The sequence below is a fragment of the Apteryx rowi genome, unplaced genomic scaffold (assembly GCF_003343035.1).
Source record: "Apteryx rowi isolate R43461 unplaced genomic scaffold, aptRow1 scaffold_103, whole genome shotgun sequence".
Taxonomy (NCBI): domain Eukaryota; kingdom Metazoa; phylum Chordata; class Aves; order Apterygiformes; family Apterygidae; genus Apteryx; species Apteryx rowi.
In genome coordinates, this window is record NW_020447231.1 from 1658466 (window position 1) to 1678799 (window position 20334).

Here is a 20334-nt window from a genome sequence, read left to right on the forward strand (position 1 = left end):
CCATTAGCAATTAGTTCTCAAATAGTTGCCATTTATACTTTGTACTTACCCATCTTACTTAGAAAATGGAACTGATACCAATAGATTGGCCAACAAAACACATGGACATAAACGATGAAATAGAAAATAAATATTAAATGATAGCACTTCAATATTACCGAGAAATTCAGCAAGCAAAACAGCCCACTTTGTTGTAATTAAATTGTGAGCATAAAACAGTTTCTAAAAAAATGTTTGGGGCTACTGCCTTTGCACAATTTTAGGTTGGCTTGTGCTTGTGTGATTTAAAATACTACAGAGATAAGAGAATGACAGTATTGTTAAACTCGGAATCCTATTTCCATTCTGAACTCAGTTTTATAATCACTGTCCTGAATCAGGATTGGACTGGTTCTTTATTGTGTTGTATATGTTTCCCTGGAGTTACTCTGTATAGCTACTTTGGCGTAAATGTGGTATTTCAGGGAAGAATTTGACTATTAAATATTTAAGAAAATGGCCTCACTTCAGCCTGAAATTTAGTATATTGCATCTTGTGCCCGATTAGAATTTGGGGGAAATGTTGAGAATAATCAGTAACTCATTTAAATTTTTTTTCGAAATATTGCCTTTTTTGCATTTTTGAAACATTTCCAACTTTTTCATAATTCAGGAATGACTGCTAAAATTTCATTTTAAAGATATATTTGCCCTCACAGAAAACTAGTTCACGGGTCTAGTTTTATACTTGAAACTCATATATCTTATGGTGTGGGGAATTTTTTTTTTGGTCGGAACRTGATCAGCTCTAAATACCCTCTCTGAGGGAATTTAGGAACTGCGCATAGGAGCTTGGGAATAGTGTAATTTTCATGATGCTGGGAGTAGGTTTTGCAGTCCAATGGTGCTTCATATGGACAGTTTTGATCTGACTTGAAAGAAAAGGTTCAGTCTGGGCACAAATGAGGAAGTCTGGGTGCCACTTGACAAAATCTGTGAAAGAAGCTCTGCCCCTGCAAGTGGTATCTAGGTTTTCTTTAGCAAAGGTATGTCAGGAGCCCAAGGGAAGTGTGTATTTGCCAATTTAAGAAATCATTCCATGTTACCATGAGACATTACTTCTGCTTTTATTATTAATATGTCTAAACTTCGGGTTCTGAAAGTTTTATATGGAGTGTCACAAGTAGCTGCTGGAGTCAAGAAGATCAACCTCCTGGGTCAAAAAACATTAACTACAAGTAAACAAGCTACTTCTGCTCAATCTGCTTTACAACATTTTTGTGCATGGGGAGGTAGAAGGAAAGAGGGCTCCTCATAATTCAGGGAATAATAAGCTAAATCTTTTGACTGGATATTGCAAGGTGCAGAAACAAAAAGGTGAGATTCTAGTTTACGGCAAATTTTAACGCGCAGAGCCATCCAGTGGGTGCCTCCATCATGCAAGACATCCCTCAGGCTGCAGGCAGGGCAAGGTGAGGCAGGGAGGGCTGCAGGTCTGGCTGCCCACTGCCCTGGGCAGGCAGATAAACCCCTTCCAGGCAAGGAGAGCACCAGCGGCATTGCCCTCTATGTACCTGCACGTGTCTTTCACRGCCTCAAGGATACCAGGTGTTATGAGGATGGTGATCTCATAGCAAAGTAGCTGTATCTTTCCCGAATCTCCCCTTGGCGATGCGGCGATTTTGTGGTTTCTGAAACGGTCAGGCAGCATCGCTGATGCACACAGTGGACCTGTGATAGTGTTGTGATACCTCCGTAAAGGTACAATGCTTTAGTTTATGGAAAATGGTGTCTTCCTTTGAATGCGTAACTTGGCTATTCCCTAAACCAAAGGACAGGAGAATATGCTGATGTATTGTCTGCATCCAATTAATCATGGAGATCAGGCCTTTTATTTGAATTGTTCAAACTAATGATGTCTTAGGGAGGTAAATTGAGTCAGAAATAGTGTGTGATTAAAAAAAAAAAAAAAAGAAAAAGAAGCAAACTCTTCACCACTTAAAACTTTAGGTTTTTTATATGATTGCTTTCAGCCTAGCCTGAGACTACATAACTCTTTGGACTTTGTATGAGATTAAATCAGTCCCTGGTTTTTGAAGGAAGGTTATTGCTCTGCTCCCAGGTTTTCCCATGAGCCATCTATGTCTATTTCTAATTAAGGACTAAAGGAAATGGTTGAAATGGTTCCTTCCGATGTCAGGAACAGCACAAAGAAAGCTAGGAGCATTTCTGTCCATGTTATGGGGAGGCTGGCATGGCAGGGGCCCTCCTGTCACATCTGGGCTCGTCTCTTGAGGTTGATCTCTCGGGGAGCTGTGCTTACGTAGTACACAGCCAAAGAGGGGGCAGTCTTCAACATAATCTTCTGAAAGTCATAACAACAGCTTGAAACTTATTAAACATCCCTAGTCCAAGAAGCCTGGCAATCCATTGGTATTCTCATCTGTACAATACCTGATAGTGAAATTATTCAAAGTACCTTAGAAGAAGCCGAGAATGTAATGCTACTGTGACTGTATGATGATGCTGTGCTGGAAGTACTTTGGATCTGAGGCGCTGGCATTTGGACATCATAATTAATCGGTAAATGTTTCCTTTTCAGTATGTCTCTTGGCAGATCTTAGGGCTGATATAAATCAAAATGTGTCTTAAATCAGTGTGTTAAACTTGGGATAGTATCATTTTTATAATACAATATTTATTCATATACAACTTTTGTAAGTATTTAACTTGTCACTCATGCATCAGTTAATGTCCTTTAAGCWTGAATTTGAAAGGGGTGCAGCATCTTAAAAAAACAATATGCTGTTTAAAAACTATTTAAGTTCATCCTTTTGGAGTTTGACCTCTATAAAATAAACTACACTAATTTGTTGAGAGATGAATGGTTGTCTGTGTTTTAGTTGCTTAATCTTGCAAAACTGTTTCAACATTTTGGCCCATACTAGAAAATCCTTCATCAATAAACTGATGTGTGGGTGTGCATATAATACGTACATATACATACGCCTCGCACATATGCATGCACCAAAGGAGAAAAAAATCTCGAGATTTGAGTGAACTTGTTCTGCATGGCTCAGCTGTGGAAAAGAGGAACRCAGTGTAAATGATTAAAAAGGTATATGTATGTTTGGTGTTATTTTAAATTACAAATTTAAAAGAAAAGAAAGAAAGAAGGAAGGAAGCTATTAAAGAGAATCATTTTCCATTAACTGAAGTGTTTGCAATAAAGACAATTGTAGCAGTTGGCAATATTCTCCTTGAACCAAAATAAATAAATACATTTGGTGACATACGTTCAAGGAAATGTGATTGTTGTAATGTTCATGCAAATAAGGAGCAGTCTTGCAAATGCTAGAGATTTTGCCATCTGGTATTACCAATACAACTCAACTTGTAGCTCTTCCTAACTTACTGCTTATAGATGGCATATTAGGCATCGTCACACTGCTTTGTCATTTGCATAATCAGTCTAAATTATTGCCCATCATGAATGCCATTGCTAACAGTCAGTGTCTAATTCAGGAAGGGCAGAAGGAGCTTCAGAGATCTAAGGACTTATATGTCTTTATTGATTTTTCCCTCTATCAAATAAAGCAATAAATAAATGCCTCCACTTAAGGAGTATCACACTGATACATTTTTTAATTCATTTGAGGCATAGTGAAGAACGTTGCACTTGTTTACTTCCTAGAAACCAGATGGAGATGAGTATTATAACTAATCTCTGAGGAGCTGCCCATCTCTATTTGACTGCAGGCTAGAGTCCAAATACAAAGTGTCTCAAAGAGGCAAGGGTGGGGAAAAGCGGCTCATTATGATGGTAAGAACAGATCCCTGCAACTGCAGGTAAACCCAAGGTTATTCAGGATGGCAGAAAACCTACTGTAGACACAAGGGTTATTGCGAGAAAATCTCATACCCGATGTACCCTGTGGGGATATACTTCAATAGTATGACATAGTAGCTGAAGACTGTCTCATGTAATAGTAGATGAGGATTGCTCTGCCGCGTGGCATCTGCAGGGTGCACAGGGTACATTCGCCGCTCGCATGGACCCCGCAGCCCTCCCCCTGGCATGGTCTTCCTTATTCTCTTCCTCCTGGGGGACATTTTGGGCATTTTGTTGCCGTCAACTTCATCCTGAGACTGTCTACTCATTGCACTACTTTTTGAAGGGAGAGTGTTAGTGTGAAATATATACATTGCTCATGAAAAGCACAGGATAAAAAATAACCTTGTTAGCAGAAGAAAAAAAAATCAGTGGTTGGAAGCTTTCTCCAAGCTGCTGTAGTGAAATTCTGCGTTAAAATAAGCATCTGTGCTTCAGAGCCCGCCTCCGTGTTCAGCATCTGCAATCGTGGGGCAGTAAAAGGGTCAGCTCAGGGTCCACTAGGGATTAGTCTGTTCCTGACTCCTAGTTCCTCATGTGAACATTAGTAGTTAGGGTAGACCTGTCCAGGAGGAATTAGCAGCATTAATGGGTAAACATAGGATTTCAGTGTCCTTTGGTGACTACTAAGGCATTGTTTTAAAATACTAAGAGTGTCTACATATCCTATGTATTTTCGGCTCTCTTAAATCTTGAATTAAAATCAGATAGCTGTTGACCTTTTTATAGCCTTGCCTGAAGCATACTAGGTAATGTCACGTGGGTAGCCAATGTAGCATATGTTTTGCTAACTGGGAAACTAGTTAGCAAGACGAYCTTTTTTTAATAACGCCTGGTACATTTCCATGACATTAATATATGTTTCTGCTTTACAGACTTACAGCGCCAAAACACAGGCATGAGCTGAGCTAAGCAAAACAGGCAATCATCATGCTCATCCCATTGTCCTGAAATAACACGTAAACCTTATTAGACACATTGGTTTCCTTTGTGATGAGAACAATACCTAATAGATTGAAATTTGCAAACCTGTGTTGAGTTGGGGAAAGAACTCTGCATTTTACAGTGTCACGCGTTAAACTAGCATTCTGAAAAAAAAGGTTGATTCTTATTTTGTGTGCCTATATTGGTGCCAGATTAGTTCATTTCTAAAAATTAATACTATTGTGTAGTGCAGTGATTTTATTCTCTTCCCAGTCACACTCCACCAGCCGTACATACACTACCATGCTAGTATTCATTTATTCATGCTCTGAAGTTGTGATGGTGTCAAATCTATCAGAAAGAGGAATTGTTTCAGTAGTAGTTTCACGACTTGGCTGATTAACAGAGATCAGAAGAAGCAGCCTAACTGTGGAAACCACTACAGCATGTAGTTTTAACAGCTCTTTAGGGAGCTAGTTAATGAAAGAATCACTACAGAAACACATCCATGTAAAAAAAGGAGCATTCTCATACAACACTCAGAGGATATGTCATAAGTGGAAATATGTTCATAATTTCTATTTACTCATAGCTGTAATTACCAACTGCCTTAAGAGTACTTTCAGTCTTTGTCAAAGTTGCTTAGATATTTCCTTTGTCACATTTCAAGCAGAGAAGTTCTGCACAGACTAGATCCTGCCCTGTGATTTCTTTTTTATTCTTCTGTAAGAATTTAATTATCTATTCTCTGTGTGAAGAAAGCATCCGCATTCCCAGAGACCTGAGCCTCCCCAGCCTGCTTGGACTGGCATGCATCTGATTCATGTTCTTGCTTATTTTTGCCATCTGTCTGCAAACCAGAGTTCTTCATTTTCAGATTCGCACTGGCTTATATGTTATTAACTAATAACATATAATAATAACTAATAATTAACTAATTATTAACTCTTAAAAAAGATGTTCCTCTTTCTGCTACAGTGTCTATGAGCCGGATAGAAATGTGCTGCGAAGGAAAGAATGGGAAAGGAGAAATCAGGAAGCCCAGCAGGAAGATGGCACGTTTAACACGAGTTACTCCCTCTTCAGTGAACCATACAAGGTAGATGCTTCCCAGCTGGGTGGCTCTTTATTTATTTATTTATTCCACAGTATAAAAATGCAGCCTTTCAGCCTACATTGTCCAGGTTTCAGTAACCTCACACAAGTGCTAGCTTCACAAAATTCACACGGAAAATTTATGGTTCRTTGAGAACTGGATTTTTTTTTTACATTAGCTTCTTATAATGTTCAGCTGCACATGAGAATGAAATAAACTAGCAACATCCTAACAATATTTGAGATGGCATTAAAACTAGGAGGTGAAGGTGATGGTACCCTGTTTTTGCAACACTTAGGAGAAAATAATTGTGTTAGAATTGTGTGTGAAGGTCAAGCTGTATAGTAAATATTATGCTCTGAGCAAGGTTAATGCAATGAAATATCCTGACTGGTTTTTTCCTATAAGCATTGCCAACAAAATTTGTCTGCTAACCATGTTCTGCCTTCAGCAACAGCAGAAGTAGCTTACAAGTCTCAAGTCCTTGTTTTATCCCTCTTGGGAACAGTAGTGTGATGAGGCACAATCATCTCCCCCACTTCCCATTAGGAGGATCAAGGAGGATCTTCTGCATTTATCTGCTGCCGACAGAAGCCTGCAAACGTAGCCTTTGTGAACAAGACCCGTGAGCAGTATCCCACAGGGGCTGCTTCTCTCCAGGAGCTAGCCCAGGGACTGCCTGCATGCATCAAAGCATCATCGTGTATCTCTTACCGTGCCCTTCCAGCAATGCCCAAGTTAGTGTGACAATTCACCAGATTGTGAAGTGTTTCCTCTCCATGTAGCTGCACTCATCCTTGATGCTTTGGGTGCTTTAGTGCCTCTTCCCAGCAGTCCTATTTGGGACCTGGCACTTGACTTCCACACCTGTTTACAGTCCTTCAGCATATCTGCCCATGGCCCAGGATTAGCTTTTAACTTGCTAAGACTTGTATTCCTTCCAGACTTTTGTGTGTTTCTAGACCCTAATAAAAAAGAAAGAGCTACCAGTTTCAAACCATGTGCCTTGATAGAAGACAGCTCTGTCTGACTTGAAGCTGACTTCCAGCTACCCAAATTTCACATTCATTACAAAAGTATTTAGAAGCCATGAAAACCATCTTGAACTGCTCCTCAGGGCTCCACTTGAGAAAGTCTACTGTGAGACCAGTCAAGGGCTAATCCACAGGGGGGAAAAAAAAAAAAATTATTTAATGCAGCTGTGTCCTGGCATTTAGTGAGGGCTCTGCTGCAACTGGGACTAATCATTTTCCATTTGGTAGGTCCAATCAAATAGACCCTTTGCACAAAGGGCCAGTGCTTTTGCTGGGTCCTTGATACCTTTTGACTGTCATGCCTAAAGTGGGTAATACTGATGCTCAAATCGCTAATAAAAAAATATTTTGCACACCATGATTACTACCTGTGTCCCAATGTTTTGACTTCTGTACTAACTGTCATGCCACAGACTTCATGTATCAAGGACACATCAGTAGTTTCTGAGTTTGTTTATGACTTTTGAAGGCACCTCTACTCAATCACAGTATAATTCCACCCACTTAAATAAGAGTGGACAAAAAATCATTACACTCTCTAGAAGCAGAGAGGATACCAGGTAGGTATCCTATGTGGAGATCAGAATAATGGCGCCATCCATGCTTCTCATCTTTAATCACTGTGTCCCTATTTTGGATGAGGCAGTTAAAAAAGGTGCTGCAGAGATTCATCCTATAGCTGGCTTTGCCAAGGAAGCACTGAGAAAGGCAAAGCCCAGTCAAGCTATATCACTTACCTGCAGCTTTGTGGGCATGACAGTCGCAGCTACTGGGAAGACCAGTCAGTCTGACACTATGGGACACCAAAATTTAGGCAGGGGAGTACTCTGAATGTCGGGTCTGCATTGGCAATGGACTGTTGGGCTCTCTGAACTCTTCCAAGCATTCGTGAAGCATCAGTGTGGGGGTGCAGCACTGTCGCTCTTGGCTGTGAGCATTTTGATCTTATTGAGAAGAGAGACTGACTGCAAAAGAGGAAACCTTACTGCGAAAGCAAAAGTGAAACCCACTCTTACTGTCTTTAAAGATTATGTTCAAGTCTTCAGTGTTTCCACAGGGGAATGAAGTTACAGAGACATTCACTGCAAGCTCTGATTGAATTCAGTGTTCCTCTGCACAGCTTGAGAAACATGAGCTAAAGCTAAAGGATTTGCCATTTGGAAGGCCATGTCTGGAAATCAAAGGCAGACTGGAAATCTCTTATGTCCTCTCTCACCTTGACACATATCCCTACTCCTGTAACATCAGATTTTCTGAAAAATCCTAACCCTTTGGGTTGCCCCTTATCCTGTGCCTTTCAAAGTGTCCATAGCAACCTTTTATGAAAGAAATCCAGTGTCTTCTACAAAAAATGTCTTTCACAGGAGTTAAAAAAGTAGGAATTTCATTCTGGATACTTCATTGATGGAATGCCCTCCCTCATATAACCATAGCAATATTTTTAATGAAGGAAAAAATTCTGATGGCCTTCCTTGCAACCATCAGGCTTGTTTTTGGAAGTGCTGGATCTTGCAGGTGTTTGAGCATACAGATACTTCCTGCTTTGCAGAAGAATATCAGAGCACTGTAAGTTAGATGTGCTTGCACTGAATGCTTTTCCTACTTACTCATTTTGGGACCACATATTCCCAATGTGAATGATTAACTAAATAAGGCCAGTAACATTTCAGAGCAAATAATGGAGTGAGTTGTTACATCTAAAGCTCATAATAAGCTACCCAAATCCCATCTTGTTCCCAAGAGAGTGTAAGTGAGCTCTTCTAGATGAGCTCAGCTCTACTCAAAATCTTCTCACCTCAAAATGTCCTCAGTGTGGCAAAAGGGATATACAATGCTAACATGTTGGGCATGGGACAGCATGTGCCATTAGATAGATAGATCTGTTTGCTGCAATTATTCTTGTGGTTATCTGGCATCTCTCAGAGAGAGATATCTTTGTGCGACTTTCACATCTCATCCACACTGAAGGCAATCTCCTGACTTCCCTAGGCTATTTATATCCCACAGACAATCTGCAATGAGACTGGTAGCTACTTCTCATCCAAATAGCAGCCATCAGAAAGAGTAGACCTTGTATTGGGGAAGTTGGACTTTCTAGGGGCAAAACTTAACACATGAATGTGCAGACACTGTGATGAACAATCAAAGGATTGAAATTTCAAAAAATGGACTGAATTAAAGAGAACTTTCAGGCCACCTTCTTTTACCTCCGCAGACCTAGAGGCACCTGGGTAAAGAGGTGCCCCACAAACTGTCTGTGCTGGAGGAGACCTGCAGGCATCAGGGTGGCCTTGTTCCATTTGGTGGTCCTTGCTCCTAGCAGGAAAGGAAACCTCACACACACATAGACTGGCTGAGTCAGGCTTGATGCAGTCCCAGACTCAGATCTTCTTCCTCAGAGGGGTGTAGAAATGTATCTTTCTACCAGATACCTACACTAGTGGGAGAATCCACTGAAAACACAGAAGAGGTCCACCGCATGAAAGGAAACTTCTCTCTGCCTTACAGAAAGTACTTCTGCTGGTCAAGGAGATGCCCAAGCTTAGAAGCCATTTCACTGACCCTAGTAGATGCATGTCTCCAACATATCACATGTCCCCAACCCCCTTGAAGATCAATAAGCCCAACTACAGGTGGCCTAGAGCCTGCCCTACAAGCAGCCCAGGATCTCCCTTGTCAGCTTTTCAGTTTTTGCCATAGTACCAACCAAGCAGGCCAACATGGGGGACTCCCATGTAGGTGCCTTCCACACCTTTTAATCTGCCAGAGTCAAACATACCTCCTACCCAATTAAAGCAGTGAACTAGACAACTCATTGCATTTGCAATGCCTTGTTTTTAGGTGTATGTGATGCTTTCCACTTTTGAAGCCCTGTTAAGGGTTTTCACTTCTAAARGACATCAGTGTGGTTCTTGAAAAGTGAAGAAACACCCCCTTTTAAGTCAGTCCATGTCTATGAATAACTGCTTCACATTTCTTTTCATGGCACATCATTGTCCTTGTGACAATAACAGCTGCACGTGTAGGGAGAATATCAGGCTGTAGTGGCTGATCCATCTTATTCCAAGTTTGCAAGGCAATGTTTCAGATGCAGCTCTTCCAAGCTTTTCCCTTTCCCCAATAATATTWTTAACATATAATCAACTCTGTTAGACAATATCGTAACAAATATATGTCACAATGCTTGCCTGGTTGTATTTTACATAGTTACAAACCAGTGTCCCTGAAACTTGAGGGGACAAGTTTCAAGTAAGACAAGACTGCTTCCACTGCCTGACATGGGTGACGTGGGAATGCTATGATTGCAGTCCAACAAAGGGTAATATGTGGACACCACTCCACTCATTTACAAGGCATTTTTGCTTGGCATCAGTTTCTTTTTTAGGAAATCCTAAAAAAATTCTGAAGTAAAGGAGTTTCCTTCCCTTGCATTTTTGCTTGACTGAGCCAATTTTATTGGAAGTCTTAAAAAACAAAAAAATCACAACTTTTCTTGAAAGGCTGGTGTTGATGCTACATCTTTTATATTTTTATATAACTTTAAGGGAGTCTTCTCCACTCTGTTTACTCCCTCCCTTCTCCAAGCTACTGTTTTCCTCTAAAATAAAAGTCTTGAGATGAAATCTTGGCTTTCTGAAGCCAATGGGAGTTTTCCCTCGTAGGCTYCATGACTGGAAAAAAGAAAGAAGACTGTTGGCTTATTACTCTCTTTCTCTTAAAATATAAGCCAGATAGGAACATCACCTGCCCAATTATTGGCGCAATTCAGAGAAATCTCTGCTGCGGAAATGCTAATGAAACACCCTTTTGCTTACAGTAGCTTTTTAAAGCAATAATTTTCAATCACTTTCAGTATTGTTTGTTTGCTTTTTCTTATTTCTTTGTGGAACTTCTTTCCTCTTCAGTCAGGAAGTAAATGGATGATTTTAAAAACAGTGATTAATCTCAGAGGAAAGAAAGGGTGGATGTCTCAAGCTGTGTCCCACTGCTGTGCCCAGCAAGCACTGAGCATTACCGAGACCTCGGGGGGATCTGTTCACTTTTTTTCAAAGGGGAGAGTGGCCCAGAGTGAGCATCCTGTCAGAGTATTTTCAAAGAAGGTGCATCATGGTCTTTAGTTTTCCCATTGTCCCAATGAGGTCTCTTCAAGTAACCTCAGGGGCAGTGTGTTGGCCTAGACTGGTGAGTTCATTCAGTGCTTGCACTAGTTCTTGTGTGGCTTCCCAGCACTGCAATGTGAAAACATAAGCAGACAGAGGAGGAAATCGGGAATGTAGTGTTTTCATTCATGGCTGAAGGAAAGCTTGCACTGGGCTACAGGAAAAGTTTTATCATGGTCAGATTTAATCCAAACCATTCGGTGTAGTTGCAATAATAAATTTTCTAGTTTCCAGGTAATATATTTTAACTACAGCATGATACCAGTGATAGATTTCTTTTTTTATATACTCTAAGGCCCTTTATAGCTTTTCCAGTTCAGGCTAGATTTAAGATGTTGACAAGTGTCTTCAGAGACAATAAGGATTTTCGATTTCATCCCTCAACGATGCTGCTGAATAAGGCAGTGTGACTTCAATAAGGATTCCAGCAGAAACATGCAGGGAATTTTGTTTTTCTTACATTGACCATTACAGAACACTCAATTTTTGTTTTGCAGACTAACAAGGGGGATGAGCTCTCAAATCGCATCCAGAACACACTGGGCAACTATGATGAAATGAAAGACTTGTTAACTGACCGATCAAACCAGAGTCACCTTGTTGGGGTCCCAAAACCTGGCACTCCCCAGGCCTCTCTTCCTAAGCCTGATGAGCATCTTGTCGCAGACTCGAGACCTCCGCCGCCTCCGTCTGTTTGCAGCACTTCTTCTTCCACACCAGCAGCTCTACCTGCGCAGCAGAACAAAAGCACCACGATGGGTTGGCAGAAGGCCGGGCACAACACTGCTTCGGATGGCCAGCAGAGAGCAAGCAAGCATGRGCACAGGTCGCTGGAGTTGCACAAGAGTGACTTCAAACTGGCTAACCAAAAATCCAGTCTGGAAAAACTAAAACACTATGCATCCAGTCCCACCTCCTCCTCCTCCTCTAACACTGCCCAGCAAAGCTCGCTGAGGTCCACACTAGGAGACAACGTCACCAGAGTGCAGCAGCAGTCGAAGCTAAGCTGTGGTTCGGAAGGAGGAGCACAAGTGCAAGAGAGGCCGGCAAAACACGGCGGCGGGCACTGCATCCAAAACTTCCCACCTTCGCTTGCTTCAAAACCCAGTCTGGTTCAGCAGAAACCGACAGCTTATGTGAGACCAATGGATGGTCAAGACCAGGCCCCTGACGAGTCTCCAAAGCTGAAGTTATCAGCAGAGACAACCAAGTCATATAGGGAAGTGCCTTCTAGCAAGCCTGATTCAGCCAGGACCAAGTCAAAGATAACGAAGTTCAGCATTCCTAAGCAAGATGAGGTAAGTGTCTTTAAGCGTTTTATGACGTGCCCTGCCTTAGATGTATAGATGGTAGCTTATCACTGCAAACTGCATCTATCTCTTTTTACACATTTTTAACGTATTTGTTTGCAGGTTGAGGGGKTTTTTTTCCACTTTTTTGACATTGACATTCTATATTGCAAATAGCAGCCTCACAGTTACATTGAAAATACATGAGTGGCAAAATGCTCACTGTCTTCAAGACTGTAACATTTCCTACGGTGGCACATTTTCTCATACTGTATATTATTTCACTGACTTTTTTTCCTGAGAGTTGACACATAAAGCCTGGATTATTTTAATTCGTCTTTTTGCTAGCCGTGTGTGTTACTACTAACTTTTCGTATTTTGACAACTTTTTTCTCTCTGGCAATAATTAAATGAAGTGCTTGTGATCAGAAGTAGTTCTGCCATCCTCAATGATGTCAAAGTAGTTTCACAATCTAAATAAATTACTTACTTAAACAATAGACGATCTGTGGAATAGATGAGAATGTGGTAATGAGACTCTCCTTTTAATTCGTTGGCTTTCATAATATCTATTTCTATTTCAAACCAGTTCTACAAAGATGGAGGTTTTCCTCCTCAAGAATCGCCATCCTGTAGAAAACCAAGGATGCTACAAGCATGAGAAGTTGTCTGAAAATGTCTGAAAGCTTCTAGGCAACATTTCTGTTACCAGCAGTAGATGTGAAAGATTTCTGCTTTGATTTATTTTGCATTCATTTATTTCACATTCCATTGACTCCAACCAGGCACCTTGCTTCATCACTAATATAGTCTGTGATTTTCTGTTTGATTTTGAGATTTTTGGAGGGGGAGGAATTGGCTGGTTTGGGCAGGATGGGAGGCAGATTTTTTTTTCTTGGGTGTATCAAATGCCCGTAGGCCAATAAAAGATGATCACATCCTCTTCTTGTGCAAATTCGTAGAGCTCCCACGACTTAAACAATTTATGCTGTTTATAGGACTAAACAACTCTGTTCAACTGAATCATTGGGACTGTCTCAGAGCAGAGATAGTGATTATTTACTCTTATTTGACAGCTGTGGTGTGTCTTGAGATGTTTTTAGTCTTAACATTTTTGTTTCTGGTACTGTTAAAGGAGAGGAAAACTCTCATTTTTGGTGGAGTTCTCTGGCCTCTTAGTGTCTATTTTTCAGAAACAGAGTTCATTGTTGTATTTCCCTTCAGTTTGGTTTAGGAAAGAAGTCTCTCTGGAAGCAATTACTTTTCTCAGTTCCTTTAGGCATTATACCCATGTGGCTTTTCTCTAAGTTAAAGTTCCATCAGTTCCAAACAACACTGAAGTGATATGTTGTTCCTGAAAAGTGGTTGTTTTAGGCTCTTAAGCCAGATTTGATAAGCAAATTTAGCATTCACAGATTGCTGTAATTGTGCAGCTAGATCAGGTAATGGCATATACTAATATCCATTTAGCTATTATTACTTCCTTCAGACTTGTGCTTCTATCTGCAGGTGAGGACTATTGTTAGAATTAAAGATGCCTGTGGCAGTTGTCTGAATCTTTCAAATTTTCCCCCTTTACATATATGCAATACCCTAAGGACATGTTTGGAAAGGGGTTTTGATAGGCAATCATTTGTCTGAAATTCAGGACTTACCATTTGCATTCCAGATTTGCCTACTTCATTAGCAAAGAAAGCTTTCACTACTTGTATGTAATCCATAAGATGCATAAGGGTAAATTTATACTGCAGCTTCTAGACCTGTAGAGTTATTTGAGATGGCTTTAAAATAACTTGCTTAGATACCGATGGCAACATAAGCTATGACAGGAGAGAGAGGAGCGCAGGTTAGCTACTAAGGTTCACCAACTTCATGCAGATTTTGTGGCATGCAATATATTTGAAACAGTATTTGATAACATGGGATATAAACATTTAGCTGACATTGAAAGAACTGGACAAAAAACATTGTCTAGTAGGCTTAAGAAGTGGCTAAGCAACTATAAAAAATGATGGACATATTACTCAGAAGAAAACAACAGGTACTATAGATATTGGTGGCATTTGAAATTGAAATTAATGAGAAGACAATGTTTAGATCTCATGTTTGAGGGCTGAGAGTCCTGGAGATAGAAGTACACAGTTTGGGTTTTTTTTTTTCCTTTATCCTGACATTTCCTTTGTTCTAGGATTTTCCATCCCAAATGACACAAGATGAAATTGGTGGCCCACTGGTATTTCTGCAGGGAGAAATATTGACGAACACTGAAAGTTATTTCAGTCTTTGTCAGTGTTGCCTAAGCCACTCTCTGTTTAATTTTCACACTTCTTTTTGTTTCAAAATATTTTCCACTCTTGTTATTTGTATCGCAGATCTCCTAATAGTGTTGTAAGAATTTCCATGCTTTTTTAAAATTTCTGCTTTCATGAAACTTCTCCTTTGCATCAAAAGGCCACGGTCCCTCATTAGGGACAGAAGTTTTAGGCTGCTCTCAGCCCAAAAGCTGACATCGTCCCTTGAACCTGTGCAGGCGAAATGAAGCTTCCCATGTTCAGGATGGGACTAAAGGCGTCAGGAGAAGCAATATATCCCTAATGACCATGGGGTGGCTGGAAGAGTGGCCATATGGGGTGATCATGAGGGAAAGCAGGTGGACAAATATGCTAGAAAAGTGTGCGGGAAGCTACATGGAAGCAGAAATGAGAGGGGCAGGAAGCTCTCTGTGTAAAGGCGTAATTTTATCGCTACACTTTTCTTCTACATTCAGCTCTTAAAACATGTTCATAGTAATGCTGTGGTCCAAAACCTGCACTTTTTAACTTGGCCTAGACAAGGTCTGCAAATGTGTAAGGGGCAGTGAAAACCAGGAGACTGTAAGGGAAAAAGATGTAAATAGGGGAGGCGAGGTGTGAATGCAGGGGGTAGGTGTGAGATGAAAGATGAGACTCAACATAGGGAAGACTGGTGGGGGGAGAAGTTGCAAGAGGGGCAGAGAGGCGAATCRATTTTCTTTTCAGGGGAACATGGGGTGATCAGCACTTCTGTGTGTCATTTCAGCTTTATTTTGAACATCATGTGGCTGTAGGCAACTTCAGGTTCCACAGATAAAGAAAACCAGGAAACAATAACAGATTGTTAGGAATCTGATTTATAAGTCTGCTTCCTAAGGCATTCAGGTTGAGTCCTCTGTTTCCACCTGCTTTCATTTAGCGTAAAGTTCTTTCCAGAGTCTGTCAGTATATCTAATAGTGATGCACTTTCATTTGTGTTTACTGGTTTGAAGAAACCATCAGCTGAAAAATAAACGCATAATGAAACAAAGTTAAGCCTACATGTAAGAACTGAAGAATAAGAAGCAATGTTATGCAAAGCATGTGTCTTCAGTAGGAAACAAAATCCTCTTCTGTACATCCCTTGAGGTTTTCAGAAGAACAGGGTACCAAGTTGGCTGCAGTACAATTATTSTTCACTGGAAATGAAAGCACTTGAATACAAATTATAGACCATTACTTTTCAATACATGAAAAAGGTTGATTTTAAATGTAGTTCAATACCTCATTTAATATTTTTAATCAGTTTTGGAAAGCCTTCAATATCTTGACACAGAGTGAAGCTTATAATTTTTTTTTTATTGTTTTAATGAGAATAACTTGGATAGACCTGTGTGTAGAGAGGCAGCAGTTACTCATTTGGGAATTTAATCTTTAGGAACCAGGTTCATCAGTGTTAATTAGAATCCATACCCAACCTCCCGGTCCTTCCAAAATTATCATATTGCTCGGTATAAATGATAGCTCGTCATCTCAAGTACTGCTATTTCACATTTTGAACTACTTAGGAATTATATTGCTGTAGGTAAAACCCCACTGTACTGAGTAGAAAGGAAGAAAAATGTGATACCAGAGTATAGAGGAAAAGAGGTAGGAAAAGTAAGTGCCTCTCATTTCTAAAATTTTGTTATGAATGAGACAATAACAAAAACCTAAGATGGCAAATCATATTCTTTATATCGGAGTTCTGTTTCTGAATTTCCTGTTGTAGACTGCATGCTGATTTTTATTATTACTTCGAAGATACATTACCTACTGTGCTTTGCTTACTTCTCTAAGGGCTGTGGAGCAAGGAAAATGAGATTGTATTCAAGAATGGCTAGCGGTCTAATGGTAAAAAGGACAGGTTTTGTTTTGTTAAATTTGGGAACACGTTTATGTGAAATGTAGATAAGGTCATCATGAGGACATGTTCTTATTCCACTTCATGGAGTACTTACACAACTTCTTCTGCAGCAGAAGTAATGCACAATAGATTAAATGTTGAATCTTTTTTCATTTTTGCCCTGGCCTTACTCAGGCAAATTCCTGTTTGCCTGGATGAGATACCCTCTGCAGTCATTCTCATTCGAGTGGCTATATATAGATATCAGCATCTGGCACATGCACTAGCAAGTGTTCTTTAAATCTGCAATCTTTTTTCTTTCCTATCGTCGCCATCACTGTATTTTAATAGAAACCAAAATATAGTACTTTTTCCTCCCTCCCATCCACTTCTCAGAAAAAAACCCTCCCAAACATAGACTTAATATGTCTAATTTGTTCACAATCACATTCTTTTAAGGAGAGCTTTGGTGCATTGTGTATAATATGTAGTGCCATGTTTAACAATGAAAGTGCAAATTCATGTGTGAAAAAACAAGTGCATCCATATCTCATTTGACTACAGAAGCTCCAGTGCAGAATAAGTAGGAAAGATGGTCATCAGTGCATGCTTCCTCTGGAAATACTGCATATCTGGCTATGAAGCAGAGGGGAGACAGTGTCTCACAAGGCAGGAAAAGGGTTTAGCGGAGATCTGAGTAAGTACTTTTTCTCAGAGGGGCAGCACTGTCTTCCCCTTGCTGTGACAGAGCCTGTTGAATTGCTGCAGAACTAAGAGTTGAATCCAAGTTTTTCTTCCCTGATTTCTAGTGTGGTCAGTTCTGTCCCAGAGGGGCAGAAATGGAAACAGAGGAGCAGCTGAAGATGCTTTTAGAGAAAACTGAAGAGATAGGTTGAACAYGCAAGCAAAAAAACTCCAGAAGTCTTCTGACATTATTCTAGGACTAGCCCAAAGAGGCTGGAGACATAAGCACAGAATTAAGTGTGTTGATACTCCTCTTATGTTTATCAATTTTATTGAAAAATTGCAGTGCTTGAGAAGCCAGTTTGCAATCACAGCACTTGAGTACTGTTAAGTACTGTAAGTATGAGCCAGTTGTAGATGTTTACTTTCCCAGATGTTCATGGGAAAGAGTTAGTAAGCTGCATTTACAAGAAGATACAGCTCAATTCATCTCTGTAATGTTGCCACTGACCTTCCCCACAAATAAAGGATGTTTTCCCACGTTAAACAGGAAGAAATGGACAACAAGAGCAGTATGGTTCAAAGATCCCTGCTAGCTGTACATTATTCAGGACCTTTGAGTGTGTCCGTGGGAGGGCTCTGCATAACTGCCCATTTTTATGTTCAGCAGGCTAGGACTGCAAAAAAGGAATGTATTAAATAAAGAAAGTGGTTTTAGAAACACTCTTAACAAATGTGGTGGATACCACAATTTACAAAGATGGATTTTTTCATATATTTTTTGAATGATGATACAAGCCTTTCCCTTTCAGGCCTTCTGCAAGCATTGAGACACACAGTAACTTTGTGCATGCAGGCAGTTTCATTGAACACAGTGGGCGTAATCCATCTAGTTATTCATGCACAGTAGTGTTTGTAGAGGAAAATATTGTTTAAATAATTTTACTTGATTTTTAGAGCTCCCTAGTTTTACTGTTTCCACCCTCAGCAAAAGTTTCATTTCCCTTTTGAATTAAATATCAAAATCACCTTCTGGGAAAACACTACCTGAACATATCAATAGTTTAAAAAAAGAATAGTTGCTTTACTTTGAGCCTAAAGTTTTCTGTATGGATTGCTTTCCATATGGTATGTGCTATGTGTTTGTTGCTATGGTGAATCACTTGTTGTTCCTCATTGTTTTTAACTAGTAGGATGACTACCATCAGTGAAAAATCTCTTGAAACTGGACATTAACTTATGATTATCAAGGGAATTCCTTAATGTATGCACCTGCCTTTTTACAAGTTTTTCTAAAGGTTATTTTTTCTAATTATTGACAAATATTTTGAGCAGCTCATTGGGGTCAGATCCTCCCTTCGATAAAACTGCTTTCCCATCTTTTCCTGAGTTGGAAAAGTAGACACTTTTAGGATAAGGAGAGCTCAATGAATATAAAAATATGGTTCATTGTGAGAAAAGTGCATTCCTCCTGCTTTTTTTCCAGTCAGACTGGATGGTTTAGGTTATGAATCAGCTCTGGGGGTGATACTAAAGGGCCTGCATCAAAGTGTCCACAACTCTGTATAATTGCTTTTTGGTTCCTTTTGATAAGCTATATTAAGACAGTAAAGTTACTGATGAAGGAAATGCTATTTCTAGAACTACAAAAACAGCTTTTAATTGCACAATTTGGCTGATTTTTTTAAATCCATCAGTAGTGCTTATGAGGATGATATCTGGATGTAATAAAAACSCTCATTGCCAGAAACAGAGTAGTCTAATAGACCTTCGTGAAATGCGTCTCTAAAGATACATGGCATTGCTATCACTTTTCCGCCTTTGGCCCCATTAGCATGGATTGTTTTGAAGGCCTACAAGTGTATTCAGCAGTTGGAGAAACTGGTCCGTTTCCGGATGTTGCTGCAGGAGCTGTGAACTGCAGCACAGCACTGACGCCAGCACCAGGCACGGTCCTCAGCACCAGGTTTTGGCTGAACTTCTCCTGCCCCACCTGCTTCAGGGCTCCTCAAACAAAGGAGTGTTTAAAGTAGGATATGGACAGCAAAGGAAAGTATGGAGTTTTTTAAGTTTATTACCAGTGAAGTGTGCAGACACCCTCTGCTTTCTCAGACCTTACATTTGACACCAGACCATTGTATCCGTGTGCAGTCACGTGGAAAGTCCAACCTGCATTGCTCCTGTAGAGCAGTTATTAATGCCAGCTCACAGTCTCCTTTCCAATAATTATAGGAGAGCAGATCATTTCTGTCTGCTCTTTGTCTTCACAGCCACCTACATGATATCATGTAAATGTAAAGGTGAGCTTTTTTTTTTTTAGGTACCCTTGAAAAAGATCTTACTTCTTTGGTCTGTAGTTTCCTTGGATTTTCATRAGTTAGAGTGACATGAAACTGCCATCACTGAACATACTCACTGGGGTCAGTTATGGCTGATGAGCAAGAGAGCCAAAGGAGAATACAAAGAGCTTCACAGATCACTGTTAATTCCAGCTAAATAAATAACGTGTATGTGCCACTTGATATATAAGGTTAAAAAGGTCAGACCTCCAGTAATCATTGTAAATGCATCCAGCCAGGCCAGAAGCAGTTAAATTCTTTACTGTTGGTCACATAATCACTTACAGTAAATGAAGACAAATCTACCCTTAAATATCTGCATGTAACATACTTTATTCACCCGGCACATCGTAAAGTTGTCATTTCCGTAGCACTTCTGAATATGGAAGATCTATCCCTGTGGTACCACAAAATAGCTTCCTAGAAAAGTAATTAACAGAGGGCTTTTTTTTTTTTTTAGTTCAGAAAAGATAAATAACGTAGGCGTCTGATTTCCTGTCACTCTTGGTTAACTTTGTATGAAAATGGATAGCTTCCAAATTAAAGCAGGCACCGGCCTGTCTGGAGAAAAATGCATCTGTAAAGAAATGTGTACATTACATATTCATGTAGTTCCAAATCTCTTAATTGTATTTTATATATAACAATCTCATGTACTGAAATATGGTACCTTTATTACTTTGCGAGTTAAAAGCAGCATGTGAGAGAGGCTCAGGTTGCTTGTTACATGATTTAGGATAAGCATTTCCTCTCCCAAACTCTCTCATACATACTCCAATCTC

The 20334-nt window shown here is 40.0% G+C and overlaps 1 protein-coding gene across 1 annotated transcript in view; it reads left to right on the forward strand.

Moving 5' to 3' along the window:
* AFF3 (AF4/FMR2 family member 3) overlaps window positions 1–20334 on the forward strand; it is a 371463-nt gene that overhangs the window by 87122 nt on the left and 264007 nt on the right. Inside the window, exons 2-4 of the mRNA XM_026066422.1 lie at window positions 5753–5894; window positions 11583–11895; window positions 12022–12383. Of these exons, the coding sequence (XP_025922207.1) occupies window positions 5753–5894; window positions 11583–11895; window positions 12022–12383 (817 nt within the window). The remainder of the gene's footprint in view (window positions 1–5752; window positions 5895–11582; window positions 11896–12021; window positions 12384–20334) is intronic.